This window comes from Uranotaenia lowii, chromosome 2 (genome assembly GCF_029784155.1).
Source record: "Uranotaenia lowii strain MFRU-FL chromosome 2, ASM2978415v1, whole genome shotgun sequence".
NCBI classification, from domain to species: domain Eukaryota; kingdom Metazoa; phylum Arthropoda; class Insecta; order Diptera; family Culicidae; genus Uranotaenia; species Uranotaenia lowii.
Genome location: NC_073692.1, coordinates 296,811,462 through 296,837,809, shown reverse-complemented (window position 1 = coordinate 296,837,809; position 26,348 = coordinate 296,811,462). Strand labels below are relative to the sequence as shown.

General features: G+C 37.9%; 1 protein-coding gene across 2 annotated transcripts; it reads left to right on the top strand.

The window, feature by feature from the left end:
* Positions 1-12,700: 12,700 nt before the first annotated feature.
* Positions 12,701-25,946, top strand: LOC129748157 (sulfite oxidase, mitochondrial). 2 transcript variants are annotated; one of them, XM_055742668.1, is made up of 4 exons: positions 12,701-12,835; positions 13,461-13,651; positions 13,721-13,948; positions 24,660-25,946. In XM_055742668.1, the coding sequence occupies exons 1-4, from the start codon at positions 12,804-12,806 to the stop codon at positions 25,916-25,918; spliced, it is 1,710 nt and encodes a 569-aa protein (XP_055598643.1). In that variant the 5' UTR covers positions 12,701-12,803; the 3' UTR covers positions 25,919-25,946. The 2 variants fall into 2 exon arrangements, with proteins under 2 accessions (XP_055598643.1, XP_055598642.1); XM_055742667.1 differs by lacking the exon at positions 12,701-12,835 and adding an exon at positions 13,216-13,298.
* Positions 25,947-26,348: the final 402 nt, after the last annotated feature.

Here is a 26,348-nt window from a genome sequence, read left to right as displayed (position 1 = left end):
GATGAACGAAGAGAACGCCGCTCGGGCAGCAGTAGTATAAAGAAGCAACTATTGAAACATGGAAAATCACCAACAGCGAAGAGGCAGCGAGTCCGAATTTTCCAGGAGAAAAGGCGCCGTCTGTAGGAGCTCGAGGAGCTGGAGCTCAACGCATCCCGCAAAGGCTTCGCAAGCTGAAATGTGCCGGAACAAGGACGAAAGCATCCTGACGATCCAACCATCGTACACGACACATCGCCTCCTTTACACCCGTCGGTCGTTAACAATTTAAGAGAATAAAGTAAAATCCCCCCGGTAGTTAATCGTGTGTTATTTTTATGTGGAAGAAAGATTTCCTGGAAGTGGTGATATCACCGAAGTTTGGCCAGTCCCTCCAAGTGAAACGGGACAGATCGGGAAGCTAAAATACCCCGATTAGTGATTGTTAGAGGCCTTAATTGCCCCAGAGAGTGGACAAGATTTTGTGTGCTGTTCAGATCGTCCAGTAATCATACAGTCCATTATTTGTGTATGACGATCAAGAACATCCTGACGATCAAAAGGTGAAAGCAGCACTTCGATGAACACCTGTAAGGCGCACATATTTAGGAAGCCATTCGTCAGTTGAATAGCAAATAATCGGCTGGGAAAGATGGCATCGCAGCTGAACTCATCTAAATGGGCCCGGACAAGTTGGTCGATTCCCTCTGTCCGGATCTGGGACAGAGAACAGCTACCATAGGAGTAAAGAAGGGGATAATATGCCTCATCTACAAAAGGGCGACCAATTGGACTGTGGGAACTACCGAGCTATCTCTGTCCTAAATGCCGTCTACAAAGTGTTGTCCCGAATCCTACTCCGGCGCCTAACGCCACAAGCAAACAGATCCGTGGGAAGACATCAGGCCGGCTTCATGGAGCGACGGTCTACGACGGGCCAGATTTTTACACTACGGCAAATCCTCCAAAAATGCCGTGAACACCAAGTCCCTATGCGCCATCTATTCTTCGACTTGATAGCCGCATACGACACGATCGACCGTGACGAGCCATGGGAACTCATGGACGGGAACGGCTTCTCCGGGAAGCTGACAAGCGCCCCCTGACAAGACGATGGTCTATCTTGCATGATGTTGAACGTGGCACTACAAGGAGTTATTCGACGAACTGTGGGCGAAATGCGGGGCACGATTTTCAACAGATCTTATCTGCTTTGCCGACGACATTGATGTACAGTATGCAAAAAAAGTTTATCCACCCCCAGCAAAAAACTAGATTTATTCCAAAAAACCCTACGGAAATTAAAACACCACTCTGGCTCATACAGCTTTAGTACTTCGTGTGACCTCCTTTGGCTTCAATAACTGCTTGACAACGTCGTGGCATCGATTCAACAAGCTTAGCAGTTGTTTCCGGGGTGATTTTGTCCCATTCAGTTGAGATTACCTGCCGCAATTGCTGGATGCTTTTTGGTTTTTGCTCCTGAACCTTAATTTTCAAAATTGACTAGATATCGATCGGATTAAGGTCGGGAGACTGTGCTGACCACTCCATAACCTTGATACGCTTTTCTTTGAACCATTGCGAAACCAGCTTTGAGGTGTGTTTCGGATCTCCGTCTTGTGGGAACGTATATCTTTAGTGCTTTTGTGCAGACGCTGGTGGTTTCCGCTTCAAAATATCCAAATAAACCTCCTTGGTCATGATTCCATCGATGAATTCATGTTCTCCAACGCCGGATGTAGCCATAGATCCCCACACGTGGTATTAGTTCGTTGTATCCATATAGGGCTTTTGCTACACACATACAAGAGGTCTGTTGGGCACACATTAGAGATTTTTGTTCACGATTCCACTGAAGTTCAACTGAAATGTTTATTTTTTCTTAAATCTATGCGATTTTGTTCTAAGAAACAGTCAGTTAGTGTATTTCTAATCATCTTCTTTCAAATAGAACTATTATTTTGATTTTTCATTAATCGTCAGTGAGGAACCGAGCGGAAGAAAGTTTAAAAAATCAAATGTTCTCTTAGGGCACTTGAAATGAACCCGGTAGATACTTTGTAGGCGGATTCTGATCCACCTTTAACAAGTTTTCTCACTCGGAGAATGAAGTTAAGTGGTCATGTTACAAATTTTGGCAATAAAAATTAAAATATTTGTTATGTTTCCATTGATAAGTGTCGAATTTATATCAAAATCTTCATTTTTACAGGATGGCAAACTTGAAAGCTGGAAATAAACTAACATATTAGTAAACAGATACACTGGCTTATTTAAAATGATCCGTATTTTAAAATTTTTCCCATGATTTGGTCAAATTATCGGAAGAAATTACATTTTCCTTTCGATCCGCATTTATTTTACAAACAGCTGTCATGTTTGTTTGCCCAACGGCTCTCTAACACACATGCACTGAGCAAAAGCCCTATACAGTTGTTTATGAACGATTGTGACGTAACGCGACGCCATCACGGAGTCAAGTATTAGGCGTCCAAATGTAGCCATAGAAACTTATTAGAAGGAATGTTTAGGACGCAGGTAAAGTTGTTTATTATTTAGAACTCATAGCGTCGCCGTACTAGGCGCCAGGAAGAAAATGCGTAAATAATAGGGTGCTTTGATTTGTGATTTTCCAAATAACATAAAACGTCGCATGTCGTCGATGAATGGCGACTTCAACGTCGAGACGCTTATGAACGTTTTTGACGTAGCAATCAAAACATTGAAAAAACTGATTCTCATACTCGTGCAAGGGTAGTCTTGTCCCCACCTATAGATAAACCACATAGCCCTGTGTCGAGTCTCCGATTCCGAGAGTAAAGAGGAGTTTCCGTCGCTTCCTATTTCGGTTTTCCACTTCCGTAAATCTTCCGGAAGTTCCCACTTTTCACGTCCGCTTCTTTTACACACTCCCGATAGATTACCCGCCACTTATACATGCTCATTATCTATTCCTTATTTTTAATACACGATCGTTAAGTTTTAGACATTCTTTTATTAGAACCCTACATCCACCCCTTACAATAAATGATAATTCATTTAATAAGTTATGTAATCTTTCAAATGCTTGGCTTCAGTTCTTATCCTTTTCGATACAGGTGCACGGCTTTGGTCATCTTCCGGAAGTTCCGGTGCGTTGTCTTCATCGTTGAATATCTTACTCTTCTCCGAAGATGACGGTACTCCAGAGACATTTTCTGTATCTGCATGTACCACCTTCAAGTGAGCAGAACACTTCCTAAATTGTTTTCCCGTTACTGTCGATTGAATCTGAACATCAGCACCATTGCGCTTGAGCACTTTGAAGATTTCTGGTGAGAATTCAGAAGACAATTTATTGTCCTTCTTGGTGCGTTTAACCAGAACTCGATCGCCTTCTTTTAAACCGCTCTCCACAGCTCCTCGTCTTTTATCGGCGTATATTTTACCCTTTTCTTTTTCAATCAAGTCTTGGTCATGTACATCCTCATATATCTTGATTGGATTTAAAGCTGAGGGTAGCTTTGTTCTCAATTGACGTCCAAACATCAATTCGGATGGTGCTTTGCCAGTTGTAGGGTGAATCGCTGAATGATACATAAGAATATAACGCCGTAACTCTTTACGCCAATCTTCCCCAAGCTCTTGTGATATGCGTAATCGCTTCAGAATAGAACGGTTCTGGCGTTCAACCTCACCGTTCATCTGAGGCCAGTATGGGATAGAATGAACCAAACGTATTCCGTATTCCCCACAAAACAATCGAAATTCTTCTGAAATAAATTGTGGCCCATTGTCTGCCCGAAGACTTTCTGGTAAGCCATATCTGACAAAAACGGTCATAAGTTCAATTACAGTTGACGCTGTCGATATGTCTTCCATTTCAATCACCTCCACAAATCTACTAAAATAATCCACGCAAACGAGTAAATTTTCTCCATTCGGCAATGGTCCCAAAAAATCTACGGCTATTTGTTCCCACGCACGGCTCGGCAGTTGCTTTCTTATCATAGGTTCCGGAGGATTTGGTGCCGAAACTAAAATGCAACCACGACAGTTCTTTACGAACTCTTCGGCTTGTTGATCCATCTTTGGCCACCATACATGGGTGCGAAGATGACCTTTCATGACTCGTATACCTGGATGCCCTTCGTGTGCCAGCTGTAGAACACGCTGGCGTAGTGTTATCGGGATGACGATTCGATCGGTTCGCAAGAGTACGTCATTTACTCTACAAAGTTCGCGGAAAATCACTTTATATTGAAGTAATAATCCCTCTGCATTACCTGAAACGAGAGCATCTAATACTTGTTGTATTTCAGAATCGTTCCTACTAGCATCTTCGATTTCATCCCAGGACAAGGCGATAGCGGAGGCTGCTGCTCCTACGATTTCACGAACTAAAAGCTCATCAGAGTCGTCGAAAGGTTTCGGCGGAATTGTCGGCAATCTGGACAGGACATCCGCTATATTAGCTGGACCTGGTATATGAATAACTCTGTATTGAAAACCTTGTAGTCGCAGAACCCAACGCTCAATCCTTGCGCAAGGACGAGATGATGGAGAGAACAAAAACGTTAATGCCTTACAGTCGGTCAACAGATTGAATTCTCGCCCTATCAGGTAGTTTTGGAAACGTTCTACGCTCCAAACCAGTGCCAACGCCTCTTTCTCGGTTTGGCAGTACCTCTTTTCTGTGTCCGTGAGAGATTTAGACGCAAAGCATATTACTCTGGACTCGTTGGAACAGGTTGTTTGTATCAAAACAGCCCCTAATGCAAAAGGACTCGCATCGCACATGACTGAGGTTTCATCTTCTAATTTATAGAACCCCAGACTTTTGGCACTACCAATACAAGTTTTGATTTTATCGAACGCATTTTGTTCTGCGTCACCCCATTTGAATGATACTCCCTTTTGTGTCAATTTCCTCAACGGTTCGTCTAGCTCAGCCAAATTAGGCACAAATTTACTCATATAATTTGCCAGGCCTAAGAAACTGCGTGTTTCACTTTCGTTGTGTGGCGTACGAAACGTTAGAACTGCATTTTGTTTGGCAAATGATGGAAGAATGCCGTTAGTCGAGATATGATAACCGAGAAAATCAAACTCAGTAACGCGAAATTTGCATTTTTCCGAATTGAGTACAACACCACGTTCCTTAAAGCGTTGTAAAACCTATTGCCGGAAAACAACAAGGAAAAACCAAAATAAAAATATGAACCTTTAAGATGGAGTTTATTTATTTAATTGATGAATAAAAAATACAAGAAAACAGTCGAGCTTCTTCTATACCTTGTTCAGCCGAATATCGTGTTCCTCTTCAGAGCTTCCTTGAACGCCAACGTCATCTAGGTACCAATAAGCACCTTCGCAGTCGGCCAAGATGCCGTCGATAACTCGTTGAAAACATTCGGGGGCCGAGACGAGCCCGAACGGAAGTCGCTTGAACTGGTACAACCCACGGTGTGTTATGAAAGTTGTCACTTGTCTACTGTCCTCGTGTAATTCTAGCAAAAAGAATGCGTCCTTTATATCTAAAACACTCCACAAGCGTCCTTTTCCTATTTTAGCAATGATATCATCGATGATAGGCATTGGGTGTCTTTCTCTGACGACCGCCTGGTTGACGCGACGTAAATCAACACACAATCGTATTTGCCCATTAGCTTTCTTGGCTACAACCAAAGGTGATACCCAAGTGGTGGGTCCAGTTTTCTCCTCAATGATATCCCTGGCTAGAAAATCGTCCAGCTTTTTGTTGACTTCACTTTCCAGCGGAATGGGTATTCTACGTAGCGGTTGGAATACTGGTGCCACATTGGGGTTCATGACTATCTGTATTTGTACATCCTTGATTTTTGAGAAAGGTTGCATTGCACTTTCGCTTGTCACTTGGTTAATGTTCGATCCTACTATGAATACACCTAGCTGTTTGGATGTAAAATCCCCCAAAAGGTTGCGCTGTCCTTTAGCAATCACGAGAAATTCCGCTTGTGCACTTCGTTTGCCGACTTCAATAATTGCATGGAAAGTTCCAAGAATTACCAAAGGATTGTCACATCCATACGCTTTTAAAACCTTGTTGCTTCCTTTAGTGCAACGCTCCACTCTGACATTATTCGCCTTTAAAAACTCCCATGTATCCGATGTGATCAAATTTGCATCTGAGCCAGAGTCAACAAACAAATCAATTGGTACTCCACCAATATGGCACACGATTTCATTTGATTTGTTTCCAGTATAAAATGTGTAGTAGACCTTTTGCTCTTCTTGAGAAACTTCTTTTTCGACATCTTGTTGCTCAGGTTTCTGTTCGTTGGATTGGTTGATTGACATTACTGAGGTAGGCATGCCCTGGGAAAGGATTTAATTAACATAATTATCATGAAATGTGTTATGGAAATAAATTCACCAAGATTACCTTTTTCGATGTACGTTGATCTTGCATATGACGAAATTGTCTATTGACTGTCTGCCTACGACAGACATTTTCCGAGTGATCAAATGCATTGCATCTTGGACAACGTTTTCCTTTTGCTGGACAATTATAAGACTTGGCAATATGTCCATAACCGCCGCAACCATAACATAAAATCTTAGGTTCCGGTCGGTCACTTGCTGCTTGAAATTTGTAGAAACGATTAACGACTCTATTTTGTTTCTTATCAAATCTGTACGGTCGCGATTGAATCTTATGAACATCTAGTTGATTCTTATCGTGAAAACCTGTAGCATGTTTGTTCATTTCGCTCTCCTGTATCTTGACACTTTCAAATGACTGGCCAAGGGCTTCAATTTCAGCTAATGTTCTATCCTTTTCGAAGATTTTACGTCGTAGATCCAGAGAAGTACATCCTTCAGCTATGCCGTCCGTAAGTAGAATTTCTTCCAAAACTTCTCGTACTTCGAGGGAGTATTTTTCGAGACCGCAATCTTTGATTTGCTGACGTAAACGCAATACAAAATGTCCAAAACGTTCATTCGAGCCTTGTCTTATTTCACGCAACTTATGTCGTTCCAAAACATCTTGCCTCTGTGGTTTAAAATAAGCATCCAAACAATCCACGGCTACGTTGTACCACGGTTTTTCGATTAAGACCGTAGCAAAACTTTCGGTTCCCTCGAGACTTCGAAAAACTTTTTGCAATTGTGGTCCACCGAGATGAAGCATTTTGGCTCGCATTAGTTTCTGGTCCGTAATTTGGCATGACTCAAAATAGCACTCTAGAGCTCCTCTCCAATCAGCCCATTCCTTTGCCAATTTACTATTTTCGATCTGCTCACAACGGAACATTGGCAAAGCACGGCTCTCATCCATCTAAAACAAAACATTCAATTAGTATCCACTTCAGAATCTATTTCTGTTCACTTCGATACTTTTATTTTTCTTTAAAAACCATGTGAAAATAATTAGCATGTTCTCGTACCATACATTATGCTTCCTATCAAGATATTTATAGCCACTGATTTTCATTTGTCGGACCCCCTAGCCTCTACGCTCATGAACAGGACCCCCTAGCCACTGTTGTTTAATTTTGTTTTCCGGGCCCCCTAGTCACAATCTACATCAACAGGACCCCCTAGCCACTGTTGCTAATTCTTTCCATTTCCGGGCCCCCTAGCCTCGACGCTTATGAACAGGGCCCCCTAGCCTCGACGCTTATGAACAGGACCCCCTAGCCACTGTTATTCCTCTCATCGGGCCCCCTAGCCACGAACTCCATTAACAGGACCCCCTAGCCACTGTTGTTCTTTCGGTCATCGACCCCCCTAGCCACGACAATCAGCAACAAGGCCCCCTAGCCACTGTTGTCACTTCTTTAAGAAATTTATCCTGGAGCGGGCCCCTAGCTTCGCTCGTTAGCAATCATATATTCAATAAAAAACTTCCATCACTACCGTTCTCATTATTCTACAATGATTGCCGAACGCGTTTTTCATTTGAAAGTTAAAATCTAACCTAACTTAGTGTATGCAGCAAACAAGAAAAAAAAATTCCTAATCCTCGAAAATGTATTCAAAAATAAACTTACGTTGAGTTTCATATTACCCTCCTCGTCACCAGTTGTCGAGTCTCCGATTCCGAGAGTAAAGAGGAGTTTCCGTCGCTTCCTATTTCGGTTTTCCACTTCCGTAAATCTTCCGGAAGTTCCCACTTTTCACGTCCGCTTCTTTTACACACTCCCGATAGATTACCAGCCACTTATACATGCTCATTATCTATTCCTTATTTTTAATACACGATCGTTAAGTTTTAGACATTCTTTTATTAGAACCCTACACCCTGAACCTTGGCAAAATCCAAAAATAAAAGATCCGTTGACTATTTTTGCCATATTAGTTCTCATTTCACACATTGTAAGTAATCAGAAAAAATGAATTCTTAAAGTTTGTCTTGTACCCTATAGTCATTGCATACTTTAAGCCGCCATTTTCTAATTTTTAGATAAATACAGTATTTTAGTCCTATTTAACAGATAATTACTGGATAAACACTAGTTATTGGACAAATATTAGTAACTTCGTAATAACCGATGATCACGATCGATTCAGAAGAAAAATACATCTTTTTGGACTCGAGCGATCAATTAAACACATAATATACCTCTTAGAAAACTTTTTCTGAAAAAATTGAGACTTTACTATAACTTTTAAAATATGGCATTATGAAGTTCATACTTTAACGATTGACATATTGGAATATTGGAATAAATTTTTTTCATCATAATTTTTTCATGTGTGAAACATTTCAAAGTGATTAAAATTTGTTGAGATAACAGCATTGTATTTTTTGGCACATTTTTCTAGAACATTTGACATTTGTAAGACATTCCGCAGCGAAGTAATCAAGTATCCTCATTCTCCCCTACCTATTTGCTGAAAAACAGTTTACCCAACAAAATTATTCTTTTATTTTTTGTGAATTGGCCATAAAAAAAATCGTCTACATTCTGTGAAAAAGTACACCTTCTTGTTGTTTACAGATTCATTACAGTCAATCCTATTTTTACTCACTTTTATCAGTTCGCTACAGGAGGTAAGCGCCATTATCAGTTCATTCCTCAACATCACTCTCTCTTCCACCTGGCTCTGTCAGTTTATGGTTCTTATCAGTAAACGGAATGCCTTTTTCGGCAGGCATGTGGCAGCATATTAAGATCAAAAGAGCGTTATCGTACCATTTTGCAGAACAGTGCCGAAACGTGAGTAAACAAAAGGCCAAATATTCAATGAATGAAGCGTATGTAAGAATTCTCCTTCCTCAGCAAGGTCATAATTGTTGAACCAAATCCCAAATTCCACAAACAGTCGCTTGTGCTGTCGGCCAAATAGCACCGGTTTGTTGTGGTCAATTCCCTGAGTCTGCTCCGCTCACTGGGTCGGAATTGTGTAGAAGAGAAAATAAAGTTGGATAACCATAAAAATGACTCAAACGCCGTGGAGCAGATTGAACTACAAAAAAAACCTAAAGTGTTTGAAAGTGCACAGAATAAGCAGAATACGCACGGTTGGCGTTGTGCAAATTGTCAAGTGGTCTTCAATTATAAGCTGTCCTCTCAACTCGCTTGGAAATTTCACCCAAAATCATAGCTGTCGCCTCAACTCGTTTTTTTTTCCTCGACGCACTTGATTTTTTCAACACGTTCGTCGCCAAACTCATTTTGGTAGTTTTACTTGTCAGGCCCAAAGAAATTCTCGGAGCGTCAAAGTAAAGAAAGAGAACTCCATAATTTATAACACTTGGCGAAACTGAGCAGCTAACTTGAGTAAGAGAGCGTCACACGTTTTTTTATGTGACAGGGCCCCCCTAGAAATAAACCCGTCACCCGAATATAGGTCCCATATGGCGACGAACGTCTTAAGCATTCAAGTAGTAATTTCAACTAACCTTTTAAAAGCTCAAGCTATCCTCTAAGGCCATTTGAAATTTTCTACTAGTAGCAATTTGAACGTGTGCGAATGTTGATAGTTCGTAGCTCAAATCGCTTTGAGCGATTTTTGGCTTATTAGGAAGCTTTCATCAGAGATCTTATTGAAAAGGCATTTTTAGTTCCATCGGTTACTGTTTTACCTATCTATTGCTAATACCGCTTGAGTTCGATTAGCCTTTCAATTGAACTTCATCCAAACAACTTTTGATAACTCCGCTAGTTCAAATTACGTGTCTAGTCTGATCAAAAGCCTACTTATGGTTCAACGTCGTTTTTATAAACATTTTTTTCAGGTTATCTTAGGCTTGCCAGATGGTTTAAAAAAAAGCGGGACATTTTGAGAAAAAAAGCGGGACACAGCCGAAAAAAGCGGGACATTTTTAAATCTGCTAGAAAATGTCATGAAATGTGTGTATTAGACCGCTGCAAAAAATGACTTTTTGCTCCCATATGTTTTTTCGATGCCCTTTGGATCACCAAGCAAAATTTGAATTGATTTGGTTGATTCCCCAGTTAGCGCGGCGCGTTTCAGTTTTGTATAGAAATTTGTATGGAAGAAAAGTTTTTTGCACATTAAATTACCCAGAAAATTCAAGTATGCTTGAAATGAAGTTGGTCTTTGACTTCTGGTTTTGACTATTTTCTGGCTTAATTTTTTGCTAACATGACAAGCAGCTAAGCATTTCACGAAAAAAGTTATAAACATTTTAAAATAAAAAATCTGAGTCCATTGAATTTTTTTTTTTAATGGCAGACTTTGCTTGCTAGAGTTTTTAATAATTTCATAAAATGTTTTTAAATTCCCTGACTGTGCAAAGCATTTTTTTTGATTTTTTTTCTCACCCTACGTTTACATAGCTTTCAAATAAGCAGTCAAAATCGCTAAAACTAAGGAAAGAAATTGAAAAAAAAAATTATACCATCGAATATCTTCTCTGGCGTACAAGTTCAGTTTGCGCTTTGTTCACATGAATCGTACTGCAAGAATCATGGAATATTTTTCATCCAAAGTTATATTTTTTGGAACTTTCAGTACATCTCTGGAGATATTGGAATGAAAAAATTTGTATACCCATAAAAGTTTCTGTAGAGAACACTAGTAACTGACATAAAAAATACAGAGGAAAAATATGTTGGTTGGAAAGGTATTTAGAAAAATCAATGAATAGAAGATGAAAGAAAGAAATCGAGGAAAACAGTGAGCGAAGTTTGAATTGAGATGCAGAAAAAAATGAATTACAGGTACAATTCGAACGTAGCTAACATGTACCGTTAGAAATGAGTACAGTTTATGTGGAAAAGAGATGGCAAAAATAGTAAAGGTGTTTATTGAAACTGATAGCTAATGAAAAAAGGAGTGAAAATGAAATAGAAGATAGATAGCATGAGGAAAATGTTCTTGATAGACTTAGGAGGCTTTGAAAATAAAAGATCAGATTTAAGACGTTTGTTAACACGAAAAGTTGTGTTTTCAATAATCGGAAGATAACTCTTTAGTTCATAGTTTAAATATTTAGGCAAATCCACTACAGTTTCCATACAAAATTAGGACTCGTTTCGCTAATTCAGGACTGCGTGGATCGCTATCAAAAAATTTGATTGCTATTTCTGGCACCGAAAAAAACAAAAAAAAGTTATGGAAGGCGTAAAAATTTAAGAATTTGAATTTTCTATACAAAACTTGTATGTGTTTTTTTTTGGTTGGGTAAAAAAGTATTGTACTTTTTACTTGAATATAAAATTTTATAAATCGGCAACATAGCTCAGTTGGTTAAACACCTGCTTTCCGCGTCTACATCCATGATTTTAAACCCAGGAGTAAACATCGAACAAAATTTAAGCTTTTTCATGTTTTTCGCCAACAGCATCTTCAGTAAAAAAAAAGTGAGAATAACACAAAGATGTTTAAATAATTTTGATTGAAACTAAAAAAAACAAAGAATGAAAAAATGACTAGTATTACAAGCGATTTTTAGTTTTTAAACATTCCAAGATATTTCTTTGGATTTTACCATAGTTGTTCTTGAATGTCAAGAAAAAATTAATTATTGAATTCAAAACAAATATTAATAACCTTGAATTTTTAGTTGTGTACAAGAGTTCCTGTTAATAATATTTCTTAGCTTGAATATTTTTTCTTGTATGGTGTAAGTCATTCAAATCTTATTGTATGATTGAGAACATCTCGAAATTATTTCTATACCAATTTATTTGGTATTTTTATGCCAATCAAATAAACCATTTTAGTGCAAAGTAGAGCCAGTAAATCATTTTACCAGTCAACCACTAGCATTTCCCAGAATCAAATCATTTTGGCAACATTTTTTAACGAATTGAAAAGCTACATAATAAGCAATTTATTGGCGCTCCAAGTTTAATAGATTGCTATCTAAAATGAGTTCGTCAAAATAAACCCATTTCAAGTGAAATTTAGTGATATGTATGTATCGATGAGATGAGGTACATTCTTAAAGAATGAATATTTCATTCAAAATTAAATCTCCTGAGTTTCCGTGATATGTAAAGATCAGTTTGTTGCATTTTGGATATAACAATGAAATCAAATTTTGAAAAACTTTTTTATTCAAAAACTTGGTTGAAAAAAAAAGCGGGACATTTTGACTAAAAAGCGGGACGGCGGGACATTTTCGAAAAAAGCGGGACATGTCCCGCTTTTGCGGGACGGATGGCAACCCTAGGTTATCTATATTTATGTATGAAATATACCTATTTGTTTATTTTACTATTTAAAATTGCACCGAAGACGTTTGAGCCACTTTGGTGTTGAACGTTGGTTTTTATTCCCTATATTCGCATCGTACGATTCACAAGCCGGTTTTCATTTGGCCATCATATCAGCTCCACACGAGAGCTAGTCAGTACGGTAAGAAAAGTGTAATCGCAAAGATGTTGTCGCGGAGTGTGATTTTTTTCAGAAGGTAAGTCGAACAAATGTTATTCGCAAAGTTTTACGAAGTTGAATTAAGATCACCTGCCTTGATTCAAGTTTTGGTGAAACACCATTATGTTTGAATCGTGCCCTAGAAATAAGGCTGCAATATCGTGATATCTGTGGAAGATTTATTGGTTTGTGATTCGGCAAATCAACTTCATGGTCAGCATATGATAGATAACCAATGGTTCAAATATTCGACTTCTTATCTTTCACCAATCTCTATCTGTGATTAGTGAGGATCAACACTACTGTTGCGTGGTGACAAAGTAGGCTGAAAAATGTTATATGTATCAACTTTCGACAACTAGAGGTTGTTTTTTGTTTACCTACTTCACACTTTCCCATGGCATTTTAGCTGCTCCGTCTGCAAGTGTTGAAATGTCCACACTCAATTTATCTGCTGTTCGAAGATTATCGCCAATTCCGAAATGCGTCGGTAACATACCGTAAGGGGCAAACGCTGGAAAATTATCTTTTAGCATTAATCAATAGAATTTCAAATTGCTAAACACTATTATTTAATGTAGGTGTAAAATTTTTAATGAAATTTTATTCATTGATTATTATCATTCTGGTAAAACTAACTTTCATATTGATCCAATTTACAGATGTCAACCACAGTCTTCTGTGCAACGAATATCCCAGCAAAAAAGATTTCTTCTGACTACCAGAGCGCTCAGCTCATACAGCTCAGGCAATTTTGAGGACAAATCTTCGCCCGGGAATCAAAACCCACTAGCCACGGCCGTCACTTTAATTGGTGGCTCTCTGCTCACCTACCTCATAGTTGAAAAATTAAGTAAGCACCTATTCTTAGGCATACCGCAAGAAACCTACCTAATAAAATGTCTTTTTATGGATCCCACAGAAGATGACTCAGCGAAAGTGTACGCCAAATCTGTTGGCCCTGCGGCTGTCGATGTTCGTAAGGCGCACAGCGAACTACGCAAAGATCTACCGGTTTATACGTTGGACGAGATAACGAAGCACAACTCGCCCCAGACCGGTATCTGGGTAACGTACGGGATCGGAGTCTACGACATCACCTCGTTCGTGCCAAAACATCCGGGCAGCGATAAAGTTATGCTGGCGGCCGGTAAGCTCAAAATTGGAAGAAAGCAGGTGGGCGATATTGTCAATTAATAATGATATTTGTGCTAGGATAACAAATCTTTTTTTCTCGAAGCTGAACCTTATCTTTAAAAAATAACATGGATATTGAGTCGCACAGAGTAAATATTACGGATTATCATCGTTCCCAATTCGTATAGAAATCACAATTGAGAATTACAAGATCTCAGTTTTAAATCCAAAATTTAGGATGAAAATAGAAATAATTGATTGAGAATTCTGTTTGTCTGCGTGTTCTAACTGCTTAGACTGTTTGGCACAAAAAATTTCATAACATGGCCATATTTTTATTTAAATTTGTCGGTCAAGTTTGGACTCCTAACATGCTCTTTTTCTTAATATTGAAGAAATGAAGTTAAACACAGCCGCGCGGTGGCTTAAACAAACTTCATTAGATTCCTCGGAGAAAAAATCCAACAAAATAAGTTACATTTTGTTAAAAAATAAATTCTAGTCCGGCCAGACACATTTGTAAATTATGTATTAAATCTAAAGCTTTTTGGCGTCTGAAACCAAGTCCAATCGATTTTTTTTGTCATTTTTAACTTGAGAAAAAAAGTTTGTATACGGATTGTGTTTTTCTAGAAAACAAGAACTTAAATTTCTTTTATTTTTATTCCTCTCATTTTTTTTCTAAATTCCCATAATTTAGCAAATGGGGAAAACCCAAAATGAAAATTTCTGATATACCTACTTATTTTTCTTTTTTTGGATGCTAGTGATTTTTGAGAAAACTGATTGGTGTACAGTACTTGTACTCAAGGGTGTCCACCATGAAATTGCTCTAACTTTTTAACCGTTGAGTAGAATTAAATGAAAATTTGGTTGGATTTAGTTCATAGTGTATTGTTTACATCCTGCAAGTTTTAAAGTCCTGTGATCAAAACTCGCGGAAATGGAGTCGAAAGAACAGCACGTGCGTTATAAAATCTTACGCATTCATCACGAGAACAAGGACATCTCGCATCGTTCCATTGCTAAAACATTGGGAATCACGAATTGACCACATCGATTGACCACCGATCGGAAGCCCAGAAGTGAAGAAAAAGTAGTCCGTGAAACACCAAAAATCACAACCGCGTAGTCGAGGCCTTCAACCGAAACCCGAACGCCTCCGTTCGGGATGTGGCTAAGAAGCTGCACCTAAGCCGAAGTTTTGTCCGGTAGGCCAAAACAAAGGCTGGGCTTCTAACAATCAAGGTACAAAAGGCCCCTAATCGCGTGCCATGAAGTTGTACCTATATATGCTGACGAAAGTTGAATGCTGCATCATGGACGACGGAACATATGTGAAGGCCTACATCAAACAGATCCCCGGCAACCTGTTTTTCATGGCCAAGGATAAGTTTAGAGTTCCGGAGCATGTCCGCACTCAGAAGATGTCCAAATTTGCGAATAAAATCCTGGTTTGACAAGCCATCTGCACGTGCGGGAAGCAGAGTGCACCTTTCGTGACCCAGGACACGATGAACGGACAGGTGTGCATGAAAGAGGCAGCTGCTTCCTCTCCTGAAGGCCCACAACGTTCCAACAATATTCTGGCCGAAAATGTTCAAGTCTCCCAACACTCCGGAGCTCCGCCCCATCGAGAAATACTGGACGATTATGAAGCAGCTCCTTCTTAAACGACCCAAGGTAGTGAAGACAGTCGATGAACTGAAGAAAGTATGGGTTTACATGCAAAAACGGTTGATTCACAGGTTGTGCAGATTCTTATGGCCGGGGTTAAGGCCAAGGTGCGGGCATTTGCGTATGGACTGTAAACAAAAGTACGAATGAAATGGTAAAATGAAGTTTAATAGTTATTTTTCAATCCCTAAAGATTTGATGACAATTGGATGAAAGCTCGAATTTTGCGAATCAATTTTGTGTGTGGCAATTTCATCGTGGAAACCCTTTATAGTTTTGCCAAAAGAGTGTAAAAAATTTAAATTGATGCCCAAAAATGATGGTATAATTTGGCGTCGTATTTTTCCCGATGCCAATATTAGGTTTCATTAAAGCACCAATTGATCTTATTCGATACCAAAGTAAAACATCAGTAATAGGCGTTGATTTTACTGCATTTAATAGATCAGAAAAGTTAGATAAAAATGAGAGTATGATTGTTTATCCAATTTGAGTTTAATTGAACTGAAAACAAACAACGAATTAAGTCATTACCAGCATAGTGCGCGCAATATTCAGTGATGGTTTTTCTATCATAGCAAAAGTAGTTTTCATTAAGGTATCGTTATTTTATATCATCCATATAAATTTCGAAGTATATTGAATACAAACAAAGATTGAAAATTAACCTAACGGGTGTTTTAAAATGTAATATAAAAAAACTTTAACTTTCTACTGCATACGAAATCATATATGGCTTCAAAATTTTTTTAAGCTTAATTTAGCATCGTGAAACTTTTTTTTACATTTCAATATTACAAAAATTCAGATCGCGGTTATAAAAATTAAAAAAAATATTGAAACTATTTTTAACACTGAAAGAATCTTCGATTGTTCCAATAAAAAAAAAGTCAATGGTACATCGAAAGCAGAAGAATTTCGTCCAACTAATATGCTTCCCCTGTACGAGAAAGTATTGGATGGAGTTAGCAGTTAAGGAACAAATGATAAATTATATTGACACGAATAAACTGCTTGTCCCAGAACAGAGTGGCTATCGTAAGAATCACTTCTGTGAGACCGCTCTAAACTTGGTGTTGGCTAAATGGAAAGGAATGTTGGAGAAAAGGCAAAACATAATCGCAGTACAGTGAATTCCCGATTTTGGCACTCCCATGATGCATTTTGGGGTGACAAATTTGGGACAATGATAAAATCGGGAAATTTAAAAAAAGCTCCCTTTTTACTAATTCTGTTCAAATTGGTAAGAAAACATCATTACTGCGTCATTTTAAACAGTGTAGGGTGTTTTTTTGTAAGCTAAATAATAGTTGATAATCAAATACGATACCTAGCTAACATGAAGTCGTAATAGAAATGATATTCCAAATCGAATATTAAGACATTAGAGGCCCTCAGAGTCAAAGGGGTATAAGTAACAAAATGGTCGATTTTGAGTTAATGATGCCAAACGATTCTTCATATTTCAAACTATATTTGAAGATTTTTTCAGATTTTTAGAATTTTATTTGCATATTTTACGTTCCAAAGCCAAATACAAATTTTCGAAAAATATATGGAAAATTGCCAAACACAACAACTTAAAACTGTGTTTTCTCGAAAAAAGCTTTCATGCACTTATATATACCCCTTTGGCTCCAAGGGCCTCATTTTCAATTACCATCGTAAACAAGTTGGTATTGAGTGATTTTCTATCATTCAATTACGACAAGCTTTGCCCAAAAATAGTTAAGTCGGATAGCAGTTTAGTCAATTCGTAAATATGTCTCCAAAAAGTTGGGAATACGCTAGTTCGACATTCAAGATTTGAGTGAACTGATTTACGATAAATGAGCGGATTCAAACTCTGTACGATCTCTCCCTTTCTTCCTTTGACCGGTTCGTAAAAAAATCTCACCTATAAAGCTATAGCGTGGTTCATATCAACTGATGAGTTGGCATCATGGTAAGATACCGGACTGCGACCTCGGAGACTGGAGTTCAACTCTTGGTCGAAGAATTTTTTTTTTCGTTTTACTCAAATTACTTGAAATTGTTTATTTTGCATTTTGTGGGGAAATCAAATCGTTGGAATCTTGTCATTGTAGATATATCGCCTCCACTTTTGTAGCTATATGCTATTTTGGTAAGTTTAATACAATCCATAAATCTGGTATAATTGTTTGAATAATTGCTATGTTGCTATATTTCTTAAAACACTCTGTTTGGACCGGTATAATCAAGAAAAATGATTGATCCCCAGTGATTAAAATCCCAATGACCAAAACAAGGTATTAATATAAGTTTAAAAAATGTATTGTTCTAAACAGGGCCGTAGGAAGAACAAACTCATGGGGAGGGAGGGGCTTCGGTGACTTATTTTTATCTATGATTTATTGCCCAATAATCCACGAAAAAAAAATAAACAAATTAGGTTTGTAACTATATGATTATTCATTTTTAAGTATTTTGATATTAACAATTCTCGTATTAAATAGTTGCTTAAAAAAAAATGAGATAAAAATCGTTAGATTTTCGGATCAAATTTGCTTGATGAAAAATCTGATCCTAACGTAAATTGATTTTTTCTATCGAAGTGATTTTTTCTATCGATGCTGGCGTTCGTATGAATATGAAATGTGGCTTTAAAAAAGACTGCTATATTAACACAGATATCTGTACCAACACGTGAAAAGGATGTATCTCCATTTATGGCTAATCGAGAAAAACGCATTTGAAGAAAATACAACCTATTTTAAATCGCTAATTGAAAATCACTTGAAATGTTTGCATTTTATGAAAGTCAAACGATGTTTAGAAGCATCCTCTATATGTTAGAATAGGGGAATATCATTTTTTAAGAAAAAACAACGCGCTATCGTAGATAGAACCTAGCTCACGTATTATTTTGTCTCCCTTGTTTATACACCCTTTCCTTTTTTGTCATTTCTAGCTTTAGTTTTAAGCTCGCGTTCATTTGTAACTATGTTTTTATGTTGAATAAAGTGTCAAATATTTACCAACATATAAAAAGAATCTAACTCCATTTATGGCGTATCAAGAAAAACGCGTTTGAAAAAAATACAACCTATTTTAAATCCCTAATTAAAAATCACTTCAAATTTTTGGTTTTTATGATAGACAAACGATTTCTAAAAAGCATCCTATGTTAGAATGAAGGAATATACATTTTCATGAAAAAACAACGCGCTATCGTAGATAGAACCTAGCTCACAAACTTTCTGCTGTTCAACTCGGGATGGCGCCCAACTTCGATTGGCGTGCCATCGAGTAATTTTGTAAGACCAGGCCCACCAATGGTTGCTAAACCGCGAATCGAGTACATTCAGCAACATATTTATCAACCCATCATCGCACCAACAGTTGCTAACTTGATTCGAGAAATAGCATTCGAGCAGTAGGTTGTAACAGGATGCGTTTATGTAGCAACCCGGTAGCAACGCAGCCGGTAGTCGCTATCAGAAAATAAACAAACACGAATGGGTGCGAAAATAAGCAAGTAGATAAAAACGCATCCAATCAAAACATCTAAAATACCGACCGAAATAGCAACTTGCGGTGGGCTTGGTCTAAGGGTAGGTACAAATTTTACGAGCTTGATCTGTGCTGCGAATTCTCAGCACATACCAACTTTTATTCCTCACAAAGTAGCCACTTTCTATCTGTCCCGCGTACTGCTCGATCGATCTTCCTATGACAAACGGATTTTTCGGAAGTTCGAGTCCATTTCTAGCTTTCAAAAACAGGAAATACAATCTTCCATGTACACCATCAGGATCCATCCATGCTGGCATGGTCCTATCCGGATGATCTCCGGGAGAAGGACTCATCCCGCCGGCAACACACTAGTAAACGTTTTTCTCATCAAAAGGGAAACAATAGCCTATCAATTGTGAACGAGCGCGTTGTAGTACGTCCGATTCCATTGAAGGCTGAGGATAAACTCAAAAATTTGAAATCTGGAAATTGAATTGACAAGCAATCTTAATACATTAAGCACCGCGGAAAAATCTATAACGAAAAACATCTAAATTCAGCATTCTCTATCTCAAAAACCCCTGGATTAAATTTAACAAACTTAGCATTTTTAAGTTACGGCAAATTTTGTCTTCAATTTTCTTGAAAAAACAAATTTGCAATTAAATTCAGTTCATTCGAGCTTTACTTAAAAGTGTAAATAGCACACTGTTGCAAGTGAAAAAACGAGATATTTCGTATTTAGTCCGCCAAGTTTTAAATCCAAGATCAATGGAATTCCTCAACAAGTTATGTTGAATGTAAAATTTATTTACCATGTAATTTTTTTTTTAAATTTGAATCTGCATTCCGAATCTGAATTCCGAATCTGAATTCAAAAATTGCGCTTTGAATCTGTATCCGAATCTCCATACGATTTCTGAAATGTACAAAAAATACGATTTCCAAATAAAAAACCAGATCAGAATTTTATGAGTCTAGTTTTTGAGCCCTCAATCAAGAATCTTTAATTTATACCCTGTAATTTAGGTTTAATCTAAATTCACTATTTAAATTATTTATTTTTACAAACAAAATTTCTCTTTTTCACATTCGGAAAACTATTATCAAAATATTGAAAATGCATATTATCTCGAAAAGCGTGATTCAAAATTTGATGTGAAATGCAAAACCTAATTTGAACCAGAATTTCAAAGCAGCCTTTAATTCAAACTTCTTATGATTATCAAACTGAAAATCCATAATTCTGAACTGGAAACAGAATCCGAAATACGAAAATAGGAATACAATTTTGGTTATGGCAATTATGGAATCAGAACCTACGAAATGGGTTTAATTTAATAAAAAAAATTAATATTCAGACCTGAATTAATATGAACAAGTGAGAAAAAAGTGTAGCAGAATTTTATACTTGAGATGGATTTTTGAGGTCTTGACATTAGTTTTTAGTCGAGATTGTTAATCTTGATTCACCTTACTCTATAATCTTAACTTGGTTCTGAATTTAAAATTTGGAGTGAAGAGTAGAATACCTCGCATGCTTTTTTGGATTCTCATGGGGGGGTTTAACCCCCATGGGATTGGGAAAATATATAGCTTTGAAGAAAGCTCAATTGAGGTCCTCAGAGCCAAATGGGTATCAGAGAATAAATGGTCAATCTAAAGTTTATTATGCTAACCGATTTTTAATATTCCAAACTTTGTTTGTTTTTTTTTAAAGATTTTTGGAGTTTTATTTACTGTTGTGTTTAACCTAAAAATGAGTAAGATGAACTAAGCATCGATTAAGAGAGCGAGAGCAAACGGAAAAAGGGAACTTGAATACCCTATTTCATATAAGGAAATAATTTCTCGTTCATCAGTATCTTGAACGTGGAACTTTATACTCGATCTTTTTTTTTAAAACCATATTTCTTCATCTGACCTCCACCTGCTGAAAAACATAATTTAACAACATTTACATACCTGCTCTTGCGTTCGAAAGAAAAACACAAATTTTTAATTAAATAACATGGATATTGGAATACTACAACCACTTGATAGCGCGTTTTCTCGAAATAAGCTATTACCAAACATATTATAATCAACATTGGTAACTCTTAAGGCAGAAACACAATACAGCGTCGGACGTCGCGTCGCGTCAGCGTCGCGTTGACATTTCATTTTGGGGATACCATTTTCCGTTTGAGCCACCACAATGGTGCGTCGCGTCAATGAAGGCATTGTACTAAAATGCAAAACTTGTTCTAAACAGCAGCGTTCTACAACGTCGACGCTCTGTTTTTGAAAAAATTTAAAATCAGCAGCGTTATAAATATTCCGACTTTGTGTTTTCTACAAAGTTTGAAACTAATAAACTCGAATCTCTTATAATCACCCATATTTTCTAATCGATTTAACAAATTTTCGAATTTTATCATTAAGAATGAACATTTCATTGTGCTTTGACACGTTGAGAAAATCATTTTTTTTTCGGAGATTTCCATCGATGAAAAATCATAATGTTGTGGAGTTGTAAATGTATACAAATGGATTTTCGGATTGATAGTTTTTGTAAAAACACTCAATGAAATAGTTACATTTATTACTAATCTAATCAACATAATTTTATACATTTTTTCTCAATCTTCCACATTTTTCGTGTAAAATTAACACCGTGCAATTGAGGAGTTGAGTTGGGGAGCCTCATAAAAATACTCTTCCGTTGAGGTTGGTTGGTTTTGATCCTCACTAACTCACCTAAACACAAGGCTGGCTTAAATTATTCGGTTCGTGCAACAGCTCTATCTTTTGATCGATTCAGATCCTACCCGCAACTGATCGGCTACATAAGATGCTTGAATTCGACGGACGATTTTATGGAAACCTAAAAGAAATCATATATTTGTAATTTAAAAAACAAATCTGTATTTCAGCACTATTTGAAATACCTTACCTGCTGTATCTCTTATTTTGAATAAATTTCACAATGCCTCCCTTCCGTGGGGCAGCAGCCGTCCTTCAACCAGCGAAAACTTTGGTGAAATTGAATTGGGGTTGTTTCGCGACAACAAATCAGAAAGTGGGGCGAAAGCAGCAAACCAAAACAAACTTTCGGTTGCTATGTCTTTCGACGCTGCATTGTGATGCAAAAATCTTCGGTTGCGTCGCGTCAGCGTTTTAGTACTCGACGACGGCGTTGACAGCTGACGCGACGCGACGTTCAACGCTGTATTGTGTTTCTGCCTTTAGCATGCTTCATATACTCTAGCAAGGACGTGTATATCAGCACCACCCCATGGAGAAAGTTCTTACTAAAACAGTCAAGTTGGCGTGTTTCTTCGAGAATTTCTTGATTTGTTTTGTTTTCATCAGTAAATCTATGTTGTCAACAAAATTTGTATCGTCTTAAATTCAATGGAATACCGGTGAAAACAAAACCTATAATTTCAAGGAGATTTTCATTATCAATATTTGCATTTCAGATTACGGATTAAAAAGACTGCATGCAATGCCGAATGAAAATTCGAAAGAAATAGAAATTTTTGCTTAGACTTCGAACGCAGTAAAATTACCAACGATGGCTTAACATTGATCGCCTCCAGATGCTTTCTAACTTAGAAAAGTAAGATGCAAGCTATTTGTGACCGTAGGACGCTTGTTGTCAACGGAATTTTGCAAATGAAGAATTACGAGAACTGTGCCAGCAGGCGAAAGGTAGTCTGTCATAATGCTACTCCATGAGCTAAAGTTTTAAGGTGAACATCGTGGAGGATTGCACACATCGAGAGGAGATGAATTGCCTTTCGCTTTTCTTTTATGCGTTTGGGCTAAGTTGTTTGTGTCGTTTGATTGCTAGCATAAGCCCTGTGGAAGTTCAGGCTTCAAGATAGCTTCAAACGATAAGGAGTGAAAAACGTGGCTCCAGAGAGTATTATTATATTTGCTATTACGCAATTGTAACTTTCTGGCTCCAAGGATCCATAAACAAGTTTGTTGATCATATCGATTATGTGTTGTGTCGTTATATTTATCATTTTGATATTATTTACCAACTTTATTATTGTTTAAATGTGAATAAAAACACAACACATCTTTTTTTTTTTTGTGTAATTCATAAGTCGCTATCGATGTTATCATGTAGTATAACAATGTTATCAATTGACGCGATATCAATTTATAATCATCTCAAACGGAGAAGGATTGAATCTGAGTATTTTTAACATTAAATAAAAAATAGTGCTACATGTTCGAAATATATCTTTTCCTAAAAGCTATTAATCTTCGTCTATAATTCTTTGTTTTTTCTTTCATTTTCCCCTTTCTATCCTTCTTTGTCTTCTAAAGAAGTATTTAGCTAAGCATACCAATTGTAAAAATACAAAACGAGTTTGGCTCCTTAAAGCCTAAAGGTAAGAGCCGTTAATTAAAGGAATTATAAAAAAAATAGTGACAATATCGGGTAAAAAAGGTGACAAAATCGGGGCAGACAGAATTGGTGCGTGACAAAATTGGGGATTCACTGTATTTCTAGATTTAAAACGCGCATTTGAAACAACACGCATAATAAACACGCATAAATCTTATAAATAAAAATTCAATGGAAATACGGTTTAGATCGTATCTAGAATGCCGTTATCAACGTACGAAGTATGCCACTGTATTTTTTTTTTATAATATAGCGACCCACCACACTCCCCCACACCAAAAGGCTCGATTGAGCCCCCTGGTAATGGACGCTACTATTCTCAGCACGTCTGACAATTGCAATTGGACAAAGAAATATTAAACTTAAAAACGCGAGCAAAATTTTACTCGTGCTAAGAACTCAAAATGTAAATAATCTAGTGCGAGGAAATGTGACGATACTAATCTAACTAACTTACAACTATGAATCTCAATGGAAAGAGATTTCCTTTTAAGAGATTCACTTTAAAATATACAAAAAAAAATTTAAAACATTCTACATCTAAACTAACATTTGAAAGGATTAACACTACAATTTAAAAAAAATCTTAAGACTAGCTTTGTTCGACTTGCTTTATCGACTAAGTTTTTGTTTAAATATTTGAAGCAATTTTATTTTGAAAGTTGGGCGACTATTTATTTATTGGTTGGTTCTATGAAGGAAATTCTTCTCTGTCCTAAAGTAGTTATCGACCGACAACGTTGCAAATAATTCAAATGGCGGGTGTTGTGTGTTCTTACTCCAGTAGTAAAGGTCAGATTTTGGATGGTATTTGATGAGTGCAGATTATCGAAAACATACATACGACCCACCCATGGCGGTGGGGAGGTTCTATATAGGACCATTGTTAATTAAACTGGGATAGGTTAACCCTTGTAGTTGCTAGACCAGCATTGATTGCTTGACCCGCATACACGTTCTTCCATTAATGAATCCGACTGATAGGTTCGATTTCACGATTCGGTCATCTGTGTTCTAATCAACTTCGATAGAACTTAACGTTTTTATCAATCAACAAATTTTATTTATTAAAAATTAAGAAATGGGTTTACTTCTCTTAGAATTTCGATATTTTTTTTTTCTTATTTTTGATTGTCTCATATCATCCATATACTCCCAACAGGAAGCGCGATTGATCCATTCTGGCACATCTATCAGCAGCACAACACCGCTGAAGTGCTAACGCTGCTGGAATCGTTTCGCATTGGGAACCTGAAAGAGGACGACGTCACTAGCACCAAGGACCAGGGCAACCCGTGGGCGGCGGAACCAAAGCGTCATCCAATTCTGAAAGCGGCTACCGAAAGGCCGTTCAATGCAGAACCACCGGCCTCGGTTCTAGTCGACAGTTTCCTGACGCCGAACGAATTTTTCTATGTGCGGAATCATTTGCCGGTACCGGAAGTCGACATCAAAGAATATGAGCTGGAAATTGATGTTGAACTTGGCAAAGGCAAAGGGAAAAGCAAGGTGTTGAAGTTGGATGATCTCAAGAAATATCCTAAACATACGGTCACAGCAACGATTATGTGCGGTGGCAATCGCCGGGGAGAAATGATGGACATCAAACCGATCAAAGGACTGCCGTGGGGTCCCAGTGCGGTCGGAAATGCGGAATGGACAGGAGTTCGCTTGGTGGATGTACTTAAAGCAATGGGAGTAGAGTCGGACGAAACGAGTCATGTTCAGTTCGAAGGCCTGGATACAGATCCCACAAGCACGCCGTACGGAGCTTCGATTCCATTGGCAAAGGCAATGGATCCGCGAGGTGATGTGATACTGGCATACGAAATGAACGGCCAACCCTTGAGTCGGGACCATGGCTATCCGGTGAGGGTTATCGTTCCTGGTGTGGTTGGGTCGCGGAACGTCAAATGGCTAGGAAGAATTGTTGTCTCGCCTAAAGAATCTGATTCACACTGGCAACAAAATGATTACAAATCTTTTAGCCCGAGTACCGATTGGGACACGGTCGATTTTAAGAAAGCACCCGCTATCCAAAACATGCCAGTAACATCGGCCATTTGCTCACCAGCCAATGGTGATCAGGTAAAGGCGGACAATGGTTTTATCACTATCAAAGGTTACGCGTGGTCTGGCGGCGGCCAGGAAGTCATCCGGGTGGATATTTCGACCGATGGCGGCAAAACGTGGCAGGTGGCCGATTTGAACGAGGTTGAGAAAAACACGGGCCGAGGACGACACTGGTCGTGGTCTCTGTGGACGGCCAGAATCCCTGCCAAGCCGGGACAAAAGCTGGAAGTGTGGGCCAAAGCCGTGGACGATAACTACAACGTGCAACCGGAAACGTTCAAGAACATTTGGAATTTGAGAGGCGTCGTTGGTAATGCTTACAGTCGTATTAGGGTGAATGTAAAATAACCAATAAACATTTTTTAAACCTTTTGAATACGTTTTTTAAATTGTTGTTATTCTAATGTTGATTCTAAATTAACTCAAATATAACTAACATGGCTTCCTAGGAATGTAACTTTCCTTCATTTCAAGCCAGGAATGTTTCCTTATAAAAATGCACCTACAAAATGCGAGTTTTCATTCAGTAAATTGTTGTAATCACTCTTCTGCTTCTTCAATCAGTTTTCCGCGTTATTTAAAAGCTACTCTACTTTTCGTTATATGTTAACAATAAGCTGGATGTGGAGTAAGTACATTGACTCTCTAAGGATCAGGTATCAGAAAAGGGGTAGGCTTGATAGCGGCACGTTATCCAAACAAACGGGAAAATTGTGCCTAGCCTTTTTTTTTACAGATTTCATCATATACCTGAGAAACCTGAAAACCATAAAGGGAT